The sequence below is a fragment of the Primulina tabacum genome, unplaced genomic scaffold, assembly GCF_025594145.1.
Source record: "Primulina tabacum isolate GXHZ01 unplaced genomic scaffold, ASM2559414v2 Contig437, whole genome shotgun sequence".
In the NCBI taxonomy this organism is placed as follows: Eukaryota; Viridiplantae; Streptophyta; class Magnoliopsida; order Lamiales; family Gesneriaceae; genus Primulina; species Primulina tabacum.
The window spans coordinates 105606-124788 of record NW_027459749.1 but is presented as its reverse complement, the minus strand read 5'-3'; the positions used below and the strand labels follow the sequence as shown (position 1 = coordinate 124788).

General features: G+C 48.4%; 1 protein-coding gene across 1 annotated transcript; it reads right to left on the bottom strand.

Moving 5' to 3' along the window:
* Positions 1 to 13545: 13545 nt before the first annotated feature.
* On the bottom strand, positions 13546 to 18260 carry LOC142534253 (uncharacterized). Its single transcript, XM_075641192.1, has 4 exons — positions 17822 to 18260; positions 16943 to 17599; positions 14559 to 16429; positions 13546 to 13992 (listed from the first exon to the last, which is right to left on the bottom strand). The coding sequence occupies exons 1-4, from the start codon at positions 18258 to 18260 to the stop codon at positions 13546 to 13548; spliced, it is 3414 nt and encodes a 1137-aa protein (XP_075497307.1).
* Positions 18261 to 19183: the final 923 nt, after the last annotated feature.

The following is a 19183-nucleotide window of genomic DNA, read 5'->3' as shown; positions in this document are numbered from 1 at the left end:
CCCAAACTGGCAACTGGCGACTCCGCCTGAACTTGAATTCTGGTGTCCATTTAGAAAAACGGATACCAAGTGAGCCAACCATCATATTACCACGCGCCCAAAGCCGTGCGTAATCCTCTCACAAGAAAGAGTGACCATGAAACCCCGGGGTAAATTTCAAATTGAACGGTCTGACCAAACCCACTGCCCAGGCAAAGAAAATCATCGAATTGGGCACCACAGACCGATTCCCAGAAATTTTACCCACCAATGCAAATTTAAATGGCTCAATAAGGGAAATTACCTTATCCGGGAATAAAATACCCGGTTCCCCCAAAAAAAGGCTCGAGAATCTCCTCCATCGAGTTGAGAACTCATCAAAGCTATTCTTCACCGTACGAGGAGACGGGGGAGCCAAAACGTCCTTAAAGACACATGAGGAAACAACTTTCGAACTTACATTGACCGCAGAAGCACCAGATGTGACTGCCGAGTTGACCCACGACACTTGACTAAGAGACTCAACCGAGTTGACTCGGCCCTGACCCACCGGACCACCACCGAGGAGGCGACGTAGCAGCGAACATGAAACCGTGTCGGAACCAGCAGAACCGGGCGGCAAGGGGTGAACTCGTAAACACAGTAGTCGGAAACGGTGAAGAAATCGGAAATTGGGCGTTTCCGATTGCCGGACTGAAACCAGAAATTGAAGATACCGGGATATTGCCCATGAAGGGGGAGTAAACGCCATGGAGGAATTGAGAAATGGAGGTGCGACGCCGGAGGAATTGAGCAAGGAAGCCGTCGCGATCGTGTGAACAGTGACTGAAAATCGTAGATCTGAAATTGCCGTCGCATACGAACGCGTTGGGGCTGATACCAGAGGCAAACTGATCGTCTGGGTGAGGGGATTCAAGATCGGGGTTCCATTAGCAACGAGGTTGCCGGGTGCCGGAATTTGGAGAAAACCAGACGGCGCAGACGTGAACAGTGGCGCCGAGGACAAAAACGAAGAACACGGCGGCTGAGGTGAATAATCCGGTCGCGCATGGGTATCACTGGAAAGCTGACTAAAAACCGATACAGGAGTACCTCCGGTGCCGGGAAGAGCAGCGGCCGCCGGCGACGAAGAAGTAAAAACAGGCGAAATTTCGAACTGAAAATCGGGGACGTTGCCGGAATCCAATCGGTCTGAGATTTTGGTATGTTGATCGGCGAGGGGAGGCGGTTCTAATGGGGTGGTCGCCGGCCGGGATCCGGCGGCGGTGACATGGCGGCGGTAATGACGTGAATAGTGCCAAATTGGGGTAATTTTGGAATTTTTTTTTTCCTTGAGAGCGTTTTTTTTTCGGTTTGGTTTGGTTTGTTTCGTTGGTTTAGGGTTTAGGGTTTAGGGTTTTTTTTTTTTTTTTTTTTTTTTTTATTAATAACACCGCCGAAGCGGGGGGGTTAGGCAGACCCCTACCTGTATATATCATCAAACACAAAATACAAGATAAAACCCAAAGAGAGGAGGATAAATCAACCCTCTCAAAAGGCTAGTCATACAAATAGAAAACAGAAACCTAGGGTGGCAAATACACAAGCCAAAAACTAATCCCTAAGTAAAATGCATAATACAAATAAACACAAATGATCAGCGCTAAATATATGAAAACAAAGCGAAAATATCTAAACAGTAGTGATCCAGCTCAGAAGTAGGTGCAAAAGACCATCGATGGTACCCATCTCTGAGCCGTCTGTGTGTATGCCAATCTGAAAACATCCTAATCCAAGAACGGAGCTATACACGATCTGGCCGTCAAAATAATATGCAGCTGGAAAGATACTGTGCAAAAATGGTCGAAACACAAAAGGAGGACCGTAATCCAGCTCAAGTCAGAAAATCTCAAAGACCCAAGGAGAGGGGGACAACTGACGGAGCTCATAAAATCAGAAATCCAAGCATGACTGTAACTCTGAAATAAGAGGCAACCAATAGTGAACGTCCAGAGCCACCAATGCACGGAGCAGAAGTAGAAACCATATAACTCCCGAGATGAGAGGCTCCGGGCTAAAGAGACCACCGAAATATATCATCCAGAGCCACCATAACAATCGACAAGAGATAAAAGTAAGAAAGCGGCGGTCAAGTAGAAGTCTGCAGTGAGCGCCAGCCGAATAACAGAATGGTCCAAAGAAAGCACCGACGGAGAAAGTGCTGGGACCCACCCAAATCCAAAGGAACAAAATATGAAGAGTGCAAGTGTCTGGGCCAACTTGCACCGCTCAAATGTGATATAAAAACAACCTCCAAGCACAAAAGACCTGCAAGAAAAAATATACATATATATAGATAAAGAAAGAGAGCCAAAAGAAGAAGGGGCTACAAATGGCTAAGAATATCTGGATCTGAGGTATGGAAGCCCTGAATGATCAGAACGGGCAAGGATGGAGATGTGTCTGGGTAAGGAAGGACCTAACTCTAAGGTAAACTGCCTAAGGTCATGAGCCCTAGCCGCCAAAGCATCCGCCACCGAATTACCCTCCCTGTATATGTGCGAGATATGAACCATACGCCCCTCAAGAGAACCAAAATACCTAGACATAAGGGGATCCAGACGCCCCAACACACTGACGAGATCGGAGTATCTGAATAGAAATCTTGGGAATAACCTCAATCAAAGAGGAAAAGAGAATGATCAGAACAATAGGATAGACCACCTCCAGAACGCACCAAAGTGCCGTCCGGTGGAATAGTAATACCCAGCTCCAATGAACTCAACTGAACCGAAAGCAAGACCCGCCCGAGAATGATCACGGAACACCTCCACCAACCGAGAAGCCCCAGATTCCTCTCGAACTCCCATCCACATTAAGCTTGAAACAACCGAAAGGCGGCCGAAGCCAACGAACAATCGCCGTCCGATGATATCTGGTTAAAGAGCAAACGAAACTCGAATCCCTAGCCGAACGCGCCACCAATGGCAAATAACCCACCCAATGCTTGGGTTTGACAGTACGCGCAGAATGGGCGAGGCGCAGTAAGACAAGATCTGGAACTTCACACGTCTCTCCAGAAATGGAGAGCAAGCGGTGCTTCGCATCATTGCCAAGCCGTCCAGGAAACCACAAAATAATGAAAGGGAGAAACTCCCTCACATGGCCCCCTGGAGCCCAGACCAGATCCCTCTTCCCACGCACTAAGGAATAACCTGAAATCCTCAGTGTCAGGGATACGAACCCCAAAGACAGCCCCAGAAAAAATGCCAAACAGGCGAGCCACCGGGCTGCGAATAAACACATGCGTGAATGTCTCAGACATATCACAACACTGACAACGAGACGCTAACGCAAAGCCACGCGCTGAAGCACCTCATCAACTGGGAGCCACTGATGCCAAAATCTCCAAAGAAAGATGACATCGTAGGCCTCAACCAGCTACCCCAACAGGGGCGATTAATAGCCAGAGATCGGGGCGCGCAAACGGATCAACTCCCAAGCGGACTTTACAGAAAAATCACCATCGGAGCTATGAATCCAACGAGCCGAATCCAACTCTCCCAAGAGAAATCGGACCAACACAATCTGCTCCGCAAAAGAAGGAGCAACTACTGAACAAGGAGGTCAAAATCCCAGGTTACCCTCCGAAAGAAACTGGGAAAACCCGGCACCACGATCTCCACAGACCTCAGTCTGACTGGACAGGGAACATCCCTGAACCAACAAATCATCCCAAAATGAAACATCTCCCTGGCCGACACGCCAGCGAATACCACTCTCCGCACGAGGCCTGATCTGGAGCAAACGCCGCCAAGTGGGAGAGATAAAACCACGAGAAGAGACACAAGCTGGGTGCGCCAAGAGGCAATATTTCCTCATCAAAAATTTGGCCCAGAGGGAAGATCCCTGCCTGAACCGAAACCACAGTTTTATGGAGAAGCTATCCACGAGATCTTTCAATCTGCGGAAGCCAAGACCCCCCTCTTCCACGGGGAGGCAAGCCCGAGACCAACGAGCCCAATGCCATTTCTTCTCCAAGGGCCTAGACCCCCAAAGAAAGGCATTAAAGGCTCTCTCAAGTTTCTCCATGACAGCCAACGGAGGCTGAACAACCTGAAACAAATATAGGGGCATCGAGCGGAGCACGCTACGAATGAGGTCATGCGGCTCCCCGGAGAAAGAGTACGAATCTCCCAACCCTCCACCAGCCGCCTCCTAACAGACTGTAAGAGGGCTCAAAATGAGAACACGTCCTATTTCCCTCGAAATAAAGGGAACTCCTAGGTACTTGATCGGCAGATGACCCCTCCGCAAAGCCAGTGATACGCAAAAGTCTAGAGCGAAGGCGCTCAGAGCATCGCGGAAGAGAAATCAGGGAACTCTTGACAGCATTTCACCAGCTGTCCCGAACAGTTCTCATAGTGATGCAGAAAATCTAAAAAGACGCTGCATCCCACGAGACCCACCATTGGCAAAAAATAATGATATCATCAGCATAGGCCAGATGGGAAATCCAAAAGATCACAACTAGAACGAGTACCTGAAAGCAGGATGACGCAAGTAGAGTCTGTCAAGGCCACGCGAAAGATACTCCGCCCCTAAGATGAAGAGAAGGGGGGACAATGGGTTCCCTGCCTGAGGTCCCCTGGTAGAACCGAAGAACCCCCGAAAGAGAACCATTGATATTAACGGAGAAATGACAATGAGAAATACAGGGCCGAGACCAACGCCACAACCTGCTCAGAGAAACCAAAATGGCGCAAAACAGCAAAAAGGAAAGGCCATTGGACCCGATCATAGGCCTTAGCCATATCCAACTTCAAATAACATTACCACCACGAGTGGGAAGAGTGAGACTATGAGTGAGCTCCTGAGCAAGGAGGATGTTATCAGAAATCATCCGTCCCGGAACAAAACCACTCTGATTCAAAGAAAATGAGTCTCTCCGCCACAGCCCGCAAACGAGAGTACAACAACTTAGAAATGATTTTGTTCGTGACATTACACAAGCTGATCGGACGGAAATCCGACCAAGCCCTAGCACCCTCGACTTTTGGGATCAAAGTAATCGTGGTGGCAGTAAAGCTCTGGGGCAGGGGAGAGCCTCGGAAAAAATCCAAAACCGCATCCAACACATCCTGATGAACTATCTCCGAGCAATGCTAGAAAAACGCCGAAGAGAAGCATCAGGGCCTGGCCACACTGTCAGGAGAAATGGAGAAAACAGTCGCACGCACCTACTCAAGGGAGGGGGTAGCGTAATCCCATAATTCTCCTCATTCAGAAATCACCGAAGGAAACCCCGAAAAATCAGGACAATCAAGCACAAGGGATCCCCAGTGAGTAAGTTCTGAAAAATGAGGCACCCGACTGCTGAATCATCTCAGGAGACGTCAGGCAAACCCCATCATCCCATATGCGGAAAATCTTATTAGCCACACGCTTCTTCTTAACCATGTTATGAAAGAGTTTGGGGTTCCGCTGGTTTAGGGTTTGGGGGTTTGGGGTTTGGGGTTTGGGGTTTAGGGTTTAGGGTTTTTTTTTTTTTTTTTTTTTTTTTTTTAAATAAAACACCGCTGGAAGCGGGGGGTTAGGCAGACCCCTACCTGTATATATCATCAAAACAAAAATACATCATAAAACCTAACGAGAGGGGGACTATACCAAGACCTCTCGAAAAGCTACCACACAACACACAGAAAACAAAATCTAGGGTGGCAAATATGTGAGCCAAAAACTAATCCCTAGGTAAGGAGCATAATAGAAATGAACGTCCAGAAGCGACGCTAAATACATGAAAATAAATCGAAACCTATCTAAACAGTAGAAATCCGGCTCAGAAGTAGGTGCAAAAGGCCACCGATGGTACCCATCTCTGAGCCATCTGCCAGTGTGATGCCAAACTGAAAAATACATCCTAATCCGAGATCGGTCCACTGTACACGATCTGGCAATCAAAATATTATGCAGCTGGAAAGTCACTGTGCTAAAACGGTCGAAACACAAAAGAAGGACCGCAATCCAGTGAAAGTCAGAAAAGCTCCAAGACCCAAGGAGAGGGAGAAAACTGACGGAGCTCATAAAATCAGAAATCCAAGCATGACTGTAACTCTGAAAGAAGATGCAACCAATAGAGAACAACCAGAGCCACCAAATCACGGAACGAAAGTAGAAACCATATAAATCCCGACATGAATGAGACTCCGGGCCAGAGAGACCATAGAAAAAGATCATCCAGAGCCACCATAACAATCGGCCAGAGAGCATAAAAGTAATAAAGCGGCGGACAAGGAGAAGCCTGCAGTGAGCGCCGGCCGGATAACAAGAATGATCCAAAGAAAAGCACCAACGCGGAGAGTGCTGGGACCCACCCAAATCCAAAAGAACAAAACAAGGAGAGTGCAAGTGTCTGGGCCAACTTGCACATCTCAAATGAGATATAAAAAACAACCTCCAAGGACAAAAGACCTGCAAGAAAAATAAATACATATATATATAAAAAGAAAGAGAGCCAAAAGGAAGAGTGGGCTGCAAATGGCTAAGAATATCTGGATCTGAGGTATGGAAGCCCTGAACGATCAGAACGGGCAAGGATGGAGATGTGGCTAGGGTAAGGAAGGACCTATCTCTAAGGAAAACTGCCTAAGGTCATGAGCCCTAACCGCCAAAGCATCCGCCACCGAGTTACCCTCCCGGTATATATGCGAGATATGAACCATCCGCCCCCTCAAGAGAACCAAAATCCTAGACACAATGTGATCCAATCCCCAACGACACTGACGAGAGCGGAGGATCTGAATAGAAATCTGGGAATCAACCTCAATCCAAAGAGGGAAAAGAGAAAGATCAGAACAAATAAGGAGACCCCTCCAGACTGCCCAAAGTTCTGCTCGGCTAGTGGATCCAGCTCCAATGAACTCACTGAACGATAACAAGACCCGCCCAGAATGATCACGAACAACGCCACCAACTGTAGAATCCCCTGGATTCCCTCTCGAGCTCCCATCCACATTAAGATTAAAACAACCGGACGGCGGCTTAAGCCAACGAACAATCGCCGTCCGATGATATCTGTGTAAGCAAACCGAAATCCCCAGTAAGTGCGCCACGTGGAAGAAACCCATCCAATGCTTGGGTTTGATAGTACGCGCAGAATGGGCGAGGCGCAGGTAAGATAAAATCTGGAATTTCACCGTCTCCCCAGATATGGAGAGCTGGCGATGCTTCGCATCATTCCGAGCAGTCCAGAGAAACCACTAAATAATGAAAGGGAGAAACTCCCTCACATGGCCCCCTGGAGCCCAGACCAGATTCCTCTTCCACGCACTAAGGAATAACCTGAAATCCTCAGTGTCAGGGATACGAACCCCAAAGACCGCACCAAAAAAATGCCAAACAGGCCTAGCCACCGGGCTGCGAATAAACACATGCGTGAATGTCTCAGACATATCACAACACTGACAACGAGACGCTAACGCAAAGCCACGGCGCTGAAGCACCTCATCAACTGGGAGCCACTGATGCCAAAATCTCCAAAGAAAGAATGACATCGTAGGCCTCAACCAGCTACCCCAACAGGCGCGATTAATACCAGAGATCGGAGCGCGCAAACGGATCAACTCCCAAGCGGACTTGACAGAAAAAGCACCATCGGAGCTATGAATCCAACGAGCCGAATCCAACTCTCCCAAGAGAATCGGGACCAACACAATCTGCTCCGCAATAGAAGGAGCAACTACTGAACAGAGGAGGTCAAAATCCCAGGTTCCCTCCGAAAGAAAATGGGAAACCCGAGCACCACGATCCCCACAGACTTCAGTCTGACTGGACAGAGGAACATCTCTGAACCAACAATCATCCCAAAAAGAAACATCTCCATGGCCGACACGCCAGCGAATACCACTCTCCGCACGAGGCCTGATCTGGAGCAAACGCCGCCAAGTGGGAGAGATAAAACCACGAGAAGAGACACAAGCTGGGTGCGCCAAGAGACAATATTTCCTCATCAAAAATTTGGCCCAGAGGGAAGATCCCTGCCTGAACCGAAACCACAGTTTTATGGAGAAGCTATCCACGAGATCTTTCAATCTGCGGAAGCCAAGACCCCCCTCTTCCACGGGGAGGCAAGCCCGAGACCAACGAGCCCAATGCCATTTCTTCTCCAAGGGCCTAGACCCCCAAAGAAAGGCATTAAAGACTCGCTCAAGATTTTCCATGACAGCCAACGGAGGCTGAACAACCTGAAACAAATATATGGGCATCGAGAGGAGCACACTACGAATGAGGGTCATGCGGCTCCCCGGAGAAAGAGTACGAATCTCCCAACCCTCCAGCCGCATCCTAACAGACTGTAAGAGGGGCTCAAAAAGGGAACACGTCCTATTACCCCGAAATAAGGGAACTCCGAGGTACATGATCGGCAGATGACCCTCCGCAAATCCAGTGATACGCAAAAGTCTAGAGCGAAGGCGCTCTGAGCATCGCGAAGGTAAAATCAGGGAACTCTTGAAAGCGTTCACCAGCTGTCCCGAACAGTTCTCATAGTGATGCAGAAAGTCTAAAAGACGCTGCATCCCACGAGACCCACCATTGGCAAAAATAATGATATCATCCGCATAGGCCAGGTGGGAAATCAAAAGATCACAACTAGAATGATACCTAATAGCAGGATGACGCAAGTAGAGTCTGTCAAGGCCACGCGAAAGATACTCCGCCCCTAAAATGAAGAGAAGGGGGGACAATGGGTCTCCCTGCCTGAGGCCCCTGGTAGAACCAAAGAACCCCGAAAGAGAACCATTGATATTAACGGAGAAATGACAATGAGAGATACAGGCCGAGACCAACGCCACAACCTGCTCAGAGAAACCAAAATGGCGCAAAATAGCAAAAAGGAAAGGCCATTGGACCCTATCATAGGCCTTAGCCATATCCAACTTCAAAATAACATTACCACCACGAGTGGGAAGATTGAGACTATGAGTGAGCTCCTGAGCAAGTAGGATGTTATCAGAAATCATCCGTCCCGGAACAAAACCACTCTGATTCAAAGAAATAAGTCTCTCCGCCACAGCCCGCAAACGAGAGTACAACAACTTAGAAATGATTTTGTTCGTGACATTACACAGGCTGATCGGACGGAAATCCGACCAAGCCCGAGCACCCTCGACTTTTGGGATCAAAGTAATCGTGGTGGCAGTAAAGCTCTGAGGCAGGGGAGAGCCTCGGAAAAAATCCAAAACCGCATCCAACACATCCTGATGAACTATCTCCCAGCAATGCTGAAAAAACGCCGAAGAGAAGCCATCAGGGCCAGCCACACTGTCAGGAGAAATGGAGAAAACAGTCGCACGCACCTCCTCTAAGGAGGGGGTAGCAGTAATCCCATAATTCTCCTCATCAGAAATCACCGAAGGAAACCCCGAAAAATCAGGACAATCAAGCACAAAGGGATCCCCAGTGAGTAAGTGCTGAAAAAATGAGGCACCCGACTGCTGAATCATCTCAGGAGACGTCAGGCAAATCCCTTCATCCCATATGCGGAATATCTTATTCGCCACACGCTTCTTCTTAACCATGTTATGAAAGAGTTTGGTGTTCCGCTCACCATCCTCAAGCCAGTTGCAAGCAGCTTTTTGTTTCCAAAAATCCGCCTCCATGGCGGTGACACGAGCCAGATCCTCATTACGATCGGACAGAGTAGTCCAATTCGAATCAGAAGGATCGGCCTCACAGGCAGTCTCAGCAGAACGAACCGCACTCTCAGCCTCAGTGATTTTATCAAAGATGTTACCAAAAACATCCCGATTCCACCACATGAGGTGATTCTTAAGACGCTTCAACTTGGCAAAAAGACGCGGCATGCCAACCAGACTGCAAGGCAAATTCCAATTGAGCCTCACAGTCTGCAAAAAACCATGATGCCGAAGCCACATACGCTGAAAGCGAAACGAACTCGGCCCACGGGCAAAAACTGGAGCGGTAACCAAAAGCGGACAGTGATCAGAAACAGTACGGGCAAGATGTTCAACTCGAATGGAGCTGAAATGATCCCCCCAATCAACGGAAACCATAACCCTGTCCAACCGCTTCCAAATGGTCTTATTCGTCCAAGTGAACGAAGACCCCTCATAGCCAGCATCAACCAGACCAGAATCCAAAATGAAAGTGTTGAACTCCTCCATGGGTAGAAGCCTACCACCACGGGTGCCCAAACACTCAGAAGCATCTCTGACGACATTAAAATCGCCCCCAACCAGCCATGGACCCAGAGCAGGCTTAACCTGAAGAAGGGAAGCCCAAAGATTTCTACGCTCAATGTAGTCGCAGCTGGCATAAACAAAAGAGCAGAAAAACTCAGTCGGCAAAAAAGGAGCAGAGACCTTGATGTGCAGAAACTGAGCATGATCAAAAACACACTCAGCCCTCACATCAGCAGTAAAAAACGCCCAGATATGACCAGAAAGATTCGAAATGACTCTAGAAAAGCCCAAACGGCGAATCATGAATCTCTGGTCCAACTCAATCATCGGCTCCAAAATAGCCAGAACCTTAACCTGTTTCTCTTTCACAAAGGCATGCAGCCTCTGCTGGGACTCCGAATTCCGAAGTCCCCTGATATTCCAGATCATGAAATTCATAAAGAATGGGCATCAGGATCACCCTGTCGCCTCTTGGACGAATCCTCAAGATCGTCCACCTTCCTCTTCTTCACCTCAGACATGCCAATGTCTGGAACACCAGACGCGGAGTGTCGATCAAACCCTGTGCCGGGGTCCTCCTCAGACACCTGTCTGGCAACGAATTCAGAAACAGGGGGCCCCTGTCTAGCAAACAGTTCCTCCACCATGGAGGAAACCTCCGGAGAAGCAGGAAGGGAAGGAATCGAATGGCTACTATGATTCTCGAAACAGATAACAGAATCAGCAAACAACGTAGCCACCCCAACTTTCGGAGAGCCCAGCTCATCCGTACAATTCTGAAAAGGAATAGACTCCTCATCTTCAAAGACCTGATCAGTAGACTGAGCAGGCACACCAACCGAGCCCGAAGGGAGAATCTCAAAGGTGGATGTGCCCGAACAAACAAGACCAACATCCACTGGAGAAATCTGCTCCAAGGGAGCATCACCAGGTAAAGCAGCATCCACATCCCCTAAGGGAATAACAACATCAGGACTGTCTCCAACAACCATGTAATCACTACCTCGCTCCGCCTCCGCCTGCCAAGGTGACAAGACATCAAAAGCGTTCGAAGTGCCCACCGGGACTACATGCCCAGCAGGAGGAGCCCTCAAAGAAGGGACACGAGGAGCAGCCCGCCTCCTCCTCCTACGCCTGGGGCCAACAAACTGCTCAGGATTCGGGTCCAGAGGACCCTGAACAACCTCAGTGGCCACACCCTCCTGGTGTGTCTTGCCCACAGTATCTGCCTGAGTCGGAGGAACAGTACCAGCAGGCCTGGTCCGGACTGGACGGGGATTCTTTCCATGTGAATAAAAAACAGTGGTCGCATGCCCCTAACATCTTGCAATCAGTACAATAAGCTGGGATCTTCTCATATACGACCTCTATCTCCTGTAAATGATCACCCCAGGACACCCAGATGGATTGGACAGGGGGCTCCAATACATTGATCTCCACACAAATGCGAGCAAATGCCCCCCGAGTCCCATCGGCTGTATGATCATCAATCTTAATGGGAGTGCCCAAAAGCTTCGCAAGAGCACAAAGGCTCTTCTTGTCATAAAGATGGAGTGGTAACTCCGGAAGTCGGACCCAAACCGGGGCAAGTGGAGACTCCGCCTGGAAATTGAACTCCGGGGTCCACTTGGAGAGTCTGATACCCAATGGACCAATAAACAGACTGCCTCTAATCCAGAGACAGGCATAGTCCTCCTCACAAGAGAGTACAATCACAAGGAATCCCCGTGGCAAGAATTTCAAGGTATACGGTCTCGTAAACCCGAAATTGGCAAAAGCCGTAGATATCGCATGATTGGGCACAATCGATCGGTTGCCAGAAATTTTACCGACCAAAGCAAACTTAAATGGTGCAGATAAAGATGAGATGATCTCATCCGAGAAGTGAATGCCCGGCTTACCGTCCTTAAATGACGGTGCGGGCATCTCATCCATCGACCCAAGAACATCTTCGAAACTGTTCTTGGTCGTCCGAGAGGACGACGGGGCCAAAACTTCACGAAATGACAGTGGAGGGGTAACTGTAGCAAAAGGACCAGAAAAACCCGAAGAAGTACCTGGAATAGTAGATCTGACTGGCCGAGCTCGCGGGTTTGACTTCGAAATGTTGACTGTTGACTTTCCGGTTGACTTTCCTACCAAAGTACCACCGTGAAACGGCGCCGACGTGATGAACACAGAACCGGTACCAGCCGGAGCAGAACCGGACGGCGGAGGGGTCAAATCAGAGGGAACAGTAGCCGGAAATTGAGACGAAATCGAAATTTGGGCGTCTCCGGCGACGATGGAATTATCACAAATTGAGACTACAGATGTCTTACCCATGGCTGGACGAAGAACACTGGAAGTTTGATTGACAAAAGACGCCGGGACGGCGCCGGAATTAGAAAACGAAGATGACGCGTGCAAGCCGTCCGCCAGAACATTCTTAGATCTGAAATTGCCGACGGATGCGAACACCATTGGAGCGGATTCCGGTGCCATTGTCTTCGTCTCAGAGTGGGGATTCCAGATCGGGAGTCCTTTATCACAGAGGTGGCCGGAGTCGGCCGGAATTTGAGAAAAACACTGCGCCTGGGCAGTGAACAGTGCCGGCGAAGATGAAAACGGAGAAATCTCTTCACCGGCGGAGGAAGGAAGTCGCGGAGGTGTGGCAAAAGCTTCACCAGGAAGAGGCGAGTCTATTGGACTATGTCTGACGCCGAGAGGAGTGACGGCCGGCGCCGACAAAGCAAGAACAATCAAAGGTGTTTTTTCAGTCGCGAAAATGAGCGGGCTGCCGGAATCCGTTTGAGCTAAGATTTTGCTGGTAGGGTCGCCGGAGGATGGTGGTTCAAGTGAGGGAGGTGGCCGGCCGGGATCCGGCGGCGGTAGCATGGTGGCAATTGGACGTGAATAGTAACAAAGGTGGTGTGTTTTTTCTCACGCTTTTAGTGTGTGTTTTTTGAGAGCATTTCTGGGTTCTGGTTTTGGGTTTAGGGTTTAGGGTTTAGGGTTTAGGGTTTTGGGTTTTGGGTTTAGGGTTTTGGGTTTTGGGTTTTGGGTTTTGGGGTTTGGGGTTTGGGGTTTGGGGTTTCGGGTTTAGGGTTTCGGGTTTAGGGTTTAGGGTTTAGGGTTTAGGGTTTAGGGTTTTTTTTTTTTTTTTTTTTTCCGGAAAACATCGCCGGATGCGGGGGGGTTAGGCAGACCCCTACCTGTATATATCCACAAAATAAACAGTAACAAAATACAGAATACAGAAAAAAAAAACCTAAAAGAGGAGGTGGATAAAACCATAACCTCCTCAAAAAGGCTAAAGCAGTAGAAACATAAATACAAAGCAACCTAGGGAAGGAATTACAAAAGCAAAACGAACCCTAGAAGACTACCAAATAAGCGGCAACAACTAATAAAAAAGGAGAAGCGCTATGAACCGCATGCTGAGGAAGACAAAATGATAATGGCGAGATGATCGCAGAGTCCATGCAAAAGCTCTCATCCCGGAGCTATCATCCTGGAGAGTCCAATAATGGTGATCACAGAGTAATATATAGATCGCAATCCCGCCAGAACAAAAGTTATCTAGCATCTGAATCAAAAGAGCAGAGATCTCGATCCCATGAAGTAGGAGTCTGACGAACATGTCATAAGAAGCAGAGGATCCTTTAGAAAGCACCCCATGAATCCACCATGACATCCAGCAAACACCTCTACAATAACTGATACGGCGGCCAAGGAGAACCAGCAGTAAACGCCCTCCAGGAACCATGAATGTGCCAAAGGAAAGCACCAACAGAAATAGGGCAGAGACCCACTCAGAACAAACAAGAATACACACATCATGTGCAAGTGTCTGGACCCACTTGCACAGACCATACGGAAGTGAAAAACAACCTTCAAGTACACTAACCTGCAATAAAATATATATATATATATATATATATATGTATATAGATATAAATAGATATAGAGCCAGAGACCATAAAGAAAGAGATCCAAAAAAGAAGAAGGGGCTGCAAATGGCTAAGAGGATCTGTTTCTGAGGTATGGAAGCCCAGAATGATCAGATCTAGCAAGGGTGGAGATGTCTGGAGGTAGGGAAGGACCTAACTCTAAGGTGTACTGCCTAAAAGTATGAGCCCTCGCCGCCAAGGCATCCGCCACAGAATTCCCTTCCCGGTAGATATGCGATAAATGAACAGATCGCCCCCTCATCAACAAAAGAATCCGTGTAACAAAATGTTCAAGATCCCAGCAGCACCGACGAGAACGAAGTAAAAGAATGGAAATCCAAGAGTCAGTCTCAATCCAAAGAGGGAAGAGATGAAGATCAGAAGAAATGAGAAGACCCCTCCAAATAGCCCATAATTCTGCCCGGACATTGGTCCCAACTCCAATGAACTCACTGAAAGAAACCACCACATGCCCAGAAGAGTCACGAACAACCCCACCAACAGTAGAGTCCCCAGGACTACCTCTCGAACTCCCATCTACATTCAATTTAAAACACCCGAACGGCGGCCGCAACCAACGAACAATCGTCAGTTTACGAGCCCTACGCAACTGAACAAAAATCCCCATAGCCCTCGCAGCCTGCAAAACACCCCGCCAGTGCATGGGCTTAACAGTAGACGCAGCGTGAGCGAGGCGCAAATAAGACAAAATCTGAGACTTAACAGTCTCCGCGGAAATGTGCAAATGACGGTGTTTCGCATCGTTACGAGCCGTCCAGAGAAACCATAAAATAATGAAAGGCAAAAACTCCTTCACGTGGCCCCTAGGAGTCCACCCCGGATGCCTCTTCCAAGCACTGAGGAAGAGTCTGAAATCACTGGTAAGGGGAATACGGACATGAAAAACAGCCCCAAAGTAATGCCATACAGACCTGGCAAGAGGGCTATCAATGAAAATGTGCGTGAATGTCTCAGGCATCTCACAACACTGACATTTAGACGCCAGCTCGAAACCACGACGCTGGAGCACATCGTCAACTGGAAGCCATTGATGCCAAAACCTCCAGAGGAAGAAAGACATAGTAGGCCTCAGCCAACTGCCCCAGCAAGGAGTGAAGATATCAGAAACTTGGTCTCTCAAGCGGACAAGCTCCCATGCGGATTTCAGCGAAAAAACACCGTCAGAACTATGCACCCAAATAGCCGAATCGGGCTCCCCCGATGCAATAGGGATCAGAGTAATAGTCTCAGCAACAGAGGGTGGGACAACTGAGCAGAGAAGGTCAAAATCCCAAGCCCCATCTGAAAGAAAGTGAGAAACACGGACACCCCGATCCCCCCTAAGCAGGACCTGACTAGACAAGGGAACATCCCCACACCAGATGTCATCCCAAAAAGCAACATCTCCCACCCCAATTCTCCATCGAATGCCAGATTCAGCACGAGCCCTAATCTTAAGCAAACGACGCCAAGTGGGAGAAATGAACCCAGCAGATGAAACATAAGCTGGATGCACCAACTGGCAGTATTTTCTCATCATGAATTTGGCCCATAGGGATGAACCTTGACGAAAACGAAACCATAATTTAATGGAGAAGCTATCCACAATATCTTTGAGCCTGCGAAATCCAAGACCCCCTTCAGAGACAGGAAGACATGCACGAGACCACCTCGCCCAATGCCATTTCTTATCCAAGGATCTGGATCCCCACAGGAAACCATTGAAAACATTCTCAAGCCTCTCCATAACTGCCAGAGGTGGCTGGACTACCTGGAACATGTAAATGGGAACCGAAAGGAGGACACTCCTAAGGAGAGTCATACGGCTCCCCGGGGAAAGAGTTTTAAGCTCCCAACCCTCCAACTTCTTACTCACCATCTGCACAAGGGGATCAAAAAGAGAGCAAACTCTATTCCCACGAAACAAAGGAACTCCGAGGTATTTGATAGGAAAACAACCCTCCCCAAACCCAGTGATACGAAGGAGACGGGAACGAGTACGACCAGAACACCTCGGAGGCAAAATAATGACACTCTTAACTGCATTCACCAACTGCCCCGAGCAGTTTTCATAGTGATGCAAAAAATCCATGAGACTGTTCATCTCACGAGTCCCACCATTGGCAAAAATAATGATATCATCAGCATAGGCCAGGTGGGAAAGAAGGAGATCACAACCAGATCGGTACCTAATCGCAGGATACTGACGATAAAGACGATCAAGACCACGCGAAAGGTACTCTGCCCCCAAAATGAAAAGAAGTGGGGACAAAGGGTCGCCCTGCCGGAGACCCCTAGTGGATCCAAAGAATCCAGTGAGTGAACCATTGATATTAACTGAAAATTGGCAATGAGAAATGCAGGCAGATATCATCGACACTACCTACTCTGAAAAGCCATAATGCCTCAAGACATCCAACAGAAAAGACCATTGGACCCTATCATAAGCTTTAGCCATATCCAGTTTCAAAATAACATTGCCACCACGGGTGGGGAGAGAAAGACTATGAGTGAGCTCTTGAGCAAGGAGGATATTATCCGAAATCACCCGCCCTGGAACAAAGCCACTCTGATTCCATGAAACCAGCCTCTCCGCCACCTCCTTCAGCCGAGAATATAAAAGTTTGGAAATTATCTTATTAGTCACATTACACAAGCTGATAGGACGAAAGTCCGACCAAGCCTGAGCTCCCATGACTTTGGGAATCAATGTGATCGTGGTGGCAGTAAACCCTTGTGGCGAGGGACTACCCCGAAAGAAATCCAGGACCGCATCAAAAACATCCTGATGGACAATCTCCCAGCAATGCTGAAAGAAGGCCGAAGAGAATCCATCAGGCCCCGCCACACTATCACGGTGAATGGAGAAAACAGTCGCCCGCACCTCCTCCAAAGAAGGAGGGGCAGCAATATTTGCGTTCTCCAAATCAGAGATCACCAAGGGGAAATCAGAAAAATCCGGGCAAGAAAGCACAAAAGGATCCCCAGTAAGCAGGTTTTGAAAAAAGGCGGCCCCAGACTGCTGAATAAGCTCAGGGGAAGTAATGCAAGAGCCATTATCCCAAATACGAAAGATTTTATTAGCCACCCTTTTTTTCTTGACCATATTGTGGAAGAGTTTGGTGTTCCTCTCACCATCCTCTAACCACCTACAAGCGGCTTTTTGCCGCCAAAAATCCGCCTCCATGGCGGTAACCCTAGCAAGATCTGCATTGCAATTGGACAAACTAGTCCAATGCAAATCCGAAGGAGCAGCCTCGCAATCTGCCTCAGCAATCCGGACAGCCTGCTCCGCCTCAGCAAGTTTGGCAAAAAGATCACCAAAAACACTCTTATTCCACCACTTCAGATGGCTTTTGAGGCGCTTCAACTTCACAAAAAGACGGGGCATACCGTTCAAATGACACGGTAAATTCCAATTAAGCCTCACCGTCTGCAAAAAACCATGGTGCCTGAGCCACATGCTCTGAAAGCGAAAAGAACTCGGCCCACTAGCAAAGACCGGGACTGACACAAAAAGAGGACAATGGTCAGAGACCGTACGAATGAGGTGCTCCACACGAATAGAATGAAAATGGTCACCCCAATCAACAGACACAAAAACCCGATCAAGACGCTTCCAAATGGTCTTGTTCGTCCACGTGAACGAAGACCCCTCAAAACCAGCATCTACTAACCCAGAATCCAAAATAAAGTGATTAAATTCTTCCATGGGAAGCAACCGCCCACCAGAAGAACCCAAACACTCCGACGAATTCCTGACTACATTAAAGTCGCCACCAACAAGCCAAGGACCCTGAGCAGGCTTAACCTGAAGCAAAGAATTCCAAAGCTGTCTGCGCTCAATGTAGTCACACTTAGCATAAACAAAGGAACAAAAGACAGTGGTCGGCAAAAAAGTAGCAGAAACCCGGAAGTGAAGGAATTGAGTGTGATCAAAAAGACACTCAACCATGACATCCTCAGCAAAGAAAACCCAGATATGACCCGAGGAGTTCGATATAACTCGAGAAAAACCAAAACGACGAGTCATAAAACGAACATCCAGATCAATCATGGGTTCCAAAATAGCCAAGATCTTGACTCTCTTATCTTTAACGTGGGCATGTAGCCTTTGTTGAGACTCCGAGCTCCGGAGCCCCCTGACATTCCATATGAGAAAATTCATGGAGAATGGGCACCAGAACCGCCCTGTCGCTTTTTACGCGACCTATGAAAAGCATTCTCCTTCCTTTTCTTAATATCCCCCATATCAGCATCCAGAATACGACCTTCAGACCTACAGCCATCACCCGACTCAGAATGCCGATCGAATTCCTGATCAGTATCTCCAGCAGATTCCAGCCGGAAGACCAGCTCACTGACAGAAGGACCCTGCCTAGCAACCAATTCCTCTACCGTAGAGGAAGCATCATCAGGAGACAAAGGAACAGAGGGGATGGAATGACTACTGTGATTCAAAGTACAAGGCCCCAGAGAGCCAAACACAGGCAACTCACTAGTAGACGGGACCCCAATACCATCCACACAATCATCCAACTGTAACCCTCCATCAATAACCTCATCACTGAGGATCACACCCTCAACAAGAACAGACTCCAAAGGATCCTTTCCAGAAGACCCAACACCGGCATCCTCCAGATGACCACATGGAGGGTCCATATCAACACAATCTAATCCAACAGGATCAGGCTCCGCGTCCTGCCCATGCGAGAGCACCTCAAAAGGATTCAACTCAAGAGGATTCTTTCTTGGAAGAACCTGCCGAACTGGCCTCTTTCTCCCTCTACGTCTGGGACCCGTGCCAGTTTTCTGAAGCTGAGGCTGGGTCCCCAAATTAAAACCAGAATTAACACCCCCTGGAGGGGCAGACTCTGTAGATGGGGGAGACTGGCCAGAAGCCCGGTCAGCAGGCTTAGGACGAACAGGTTTGGGATTTTTTCCATGGGAATAACAAACACTGGTCGAATGACCCAGCATTTTGCAATCCATGCAGTACCCGGGGATTCGCTCATAAATGACTTCAATTTCTTGAGCATGATCACCCCAACCCACCCAAATCTCTTTGACTGGCGGTTCGAGCACATTAAT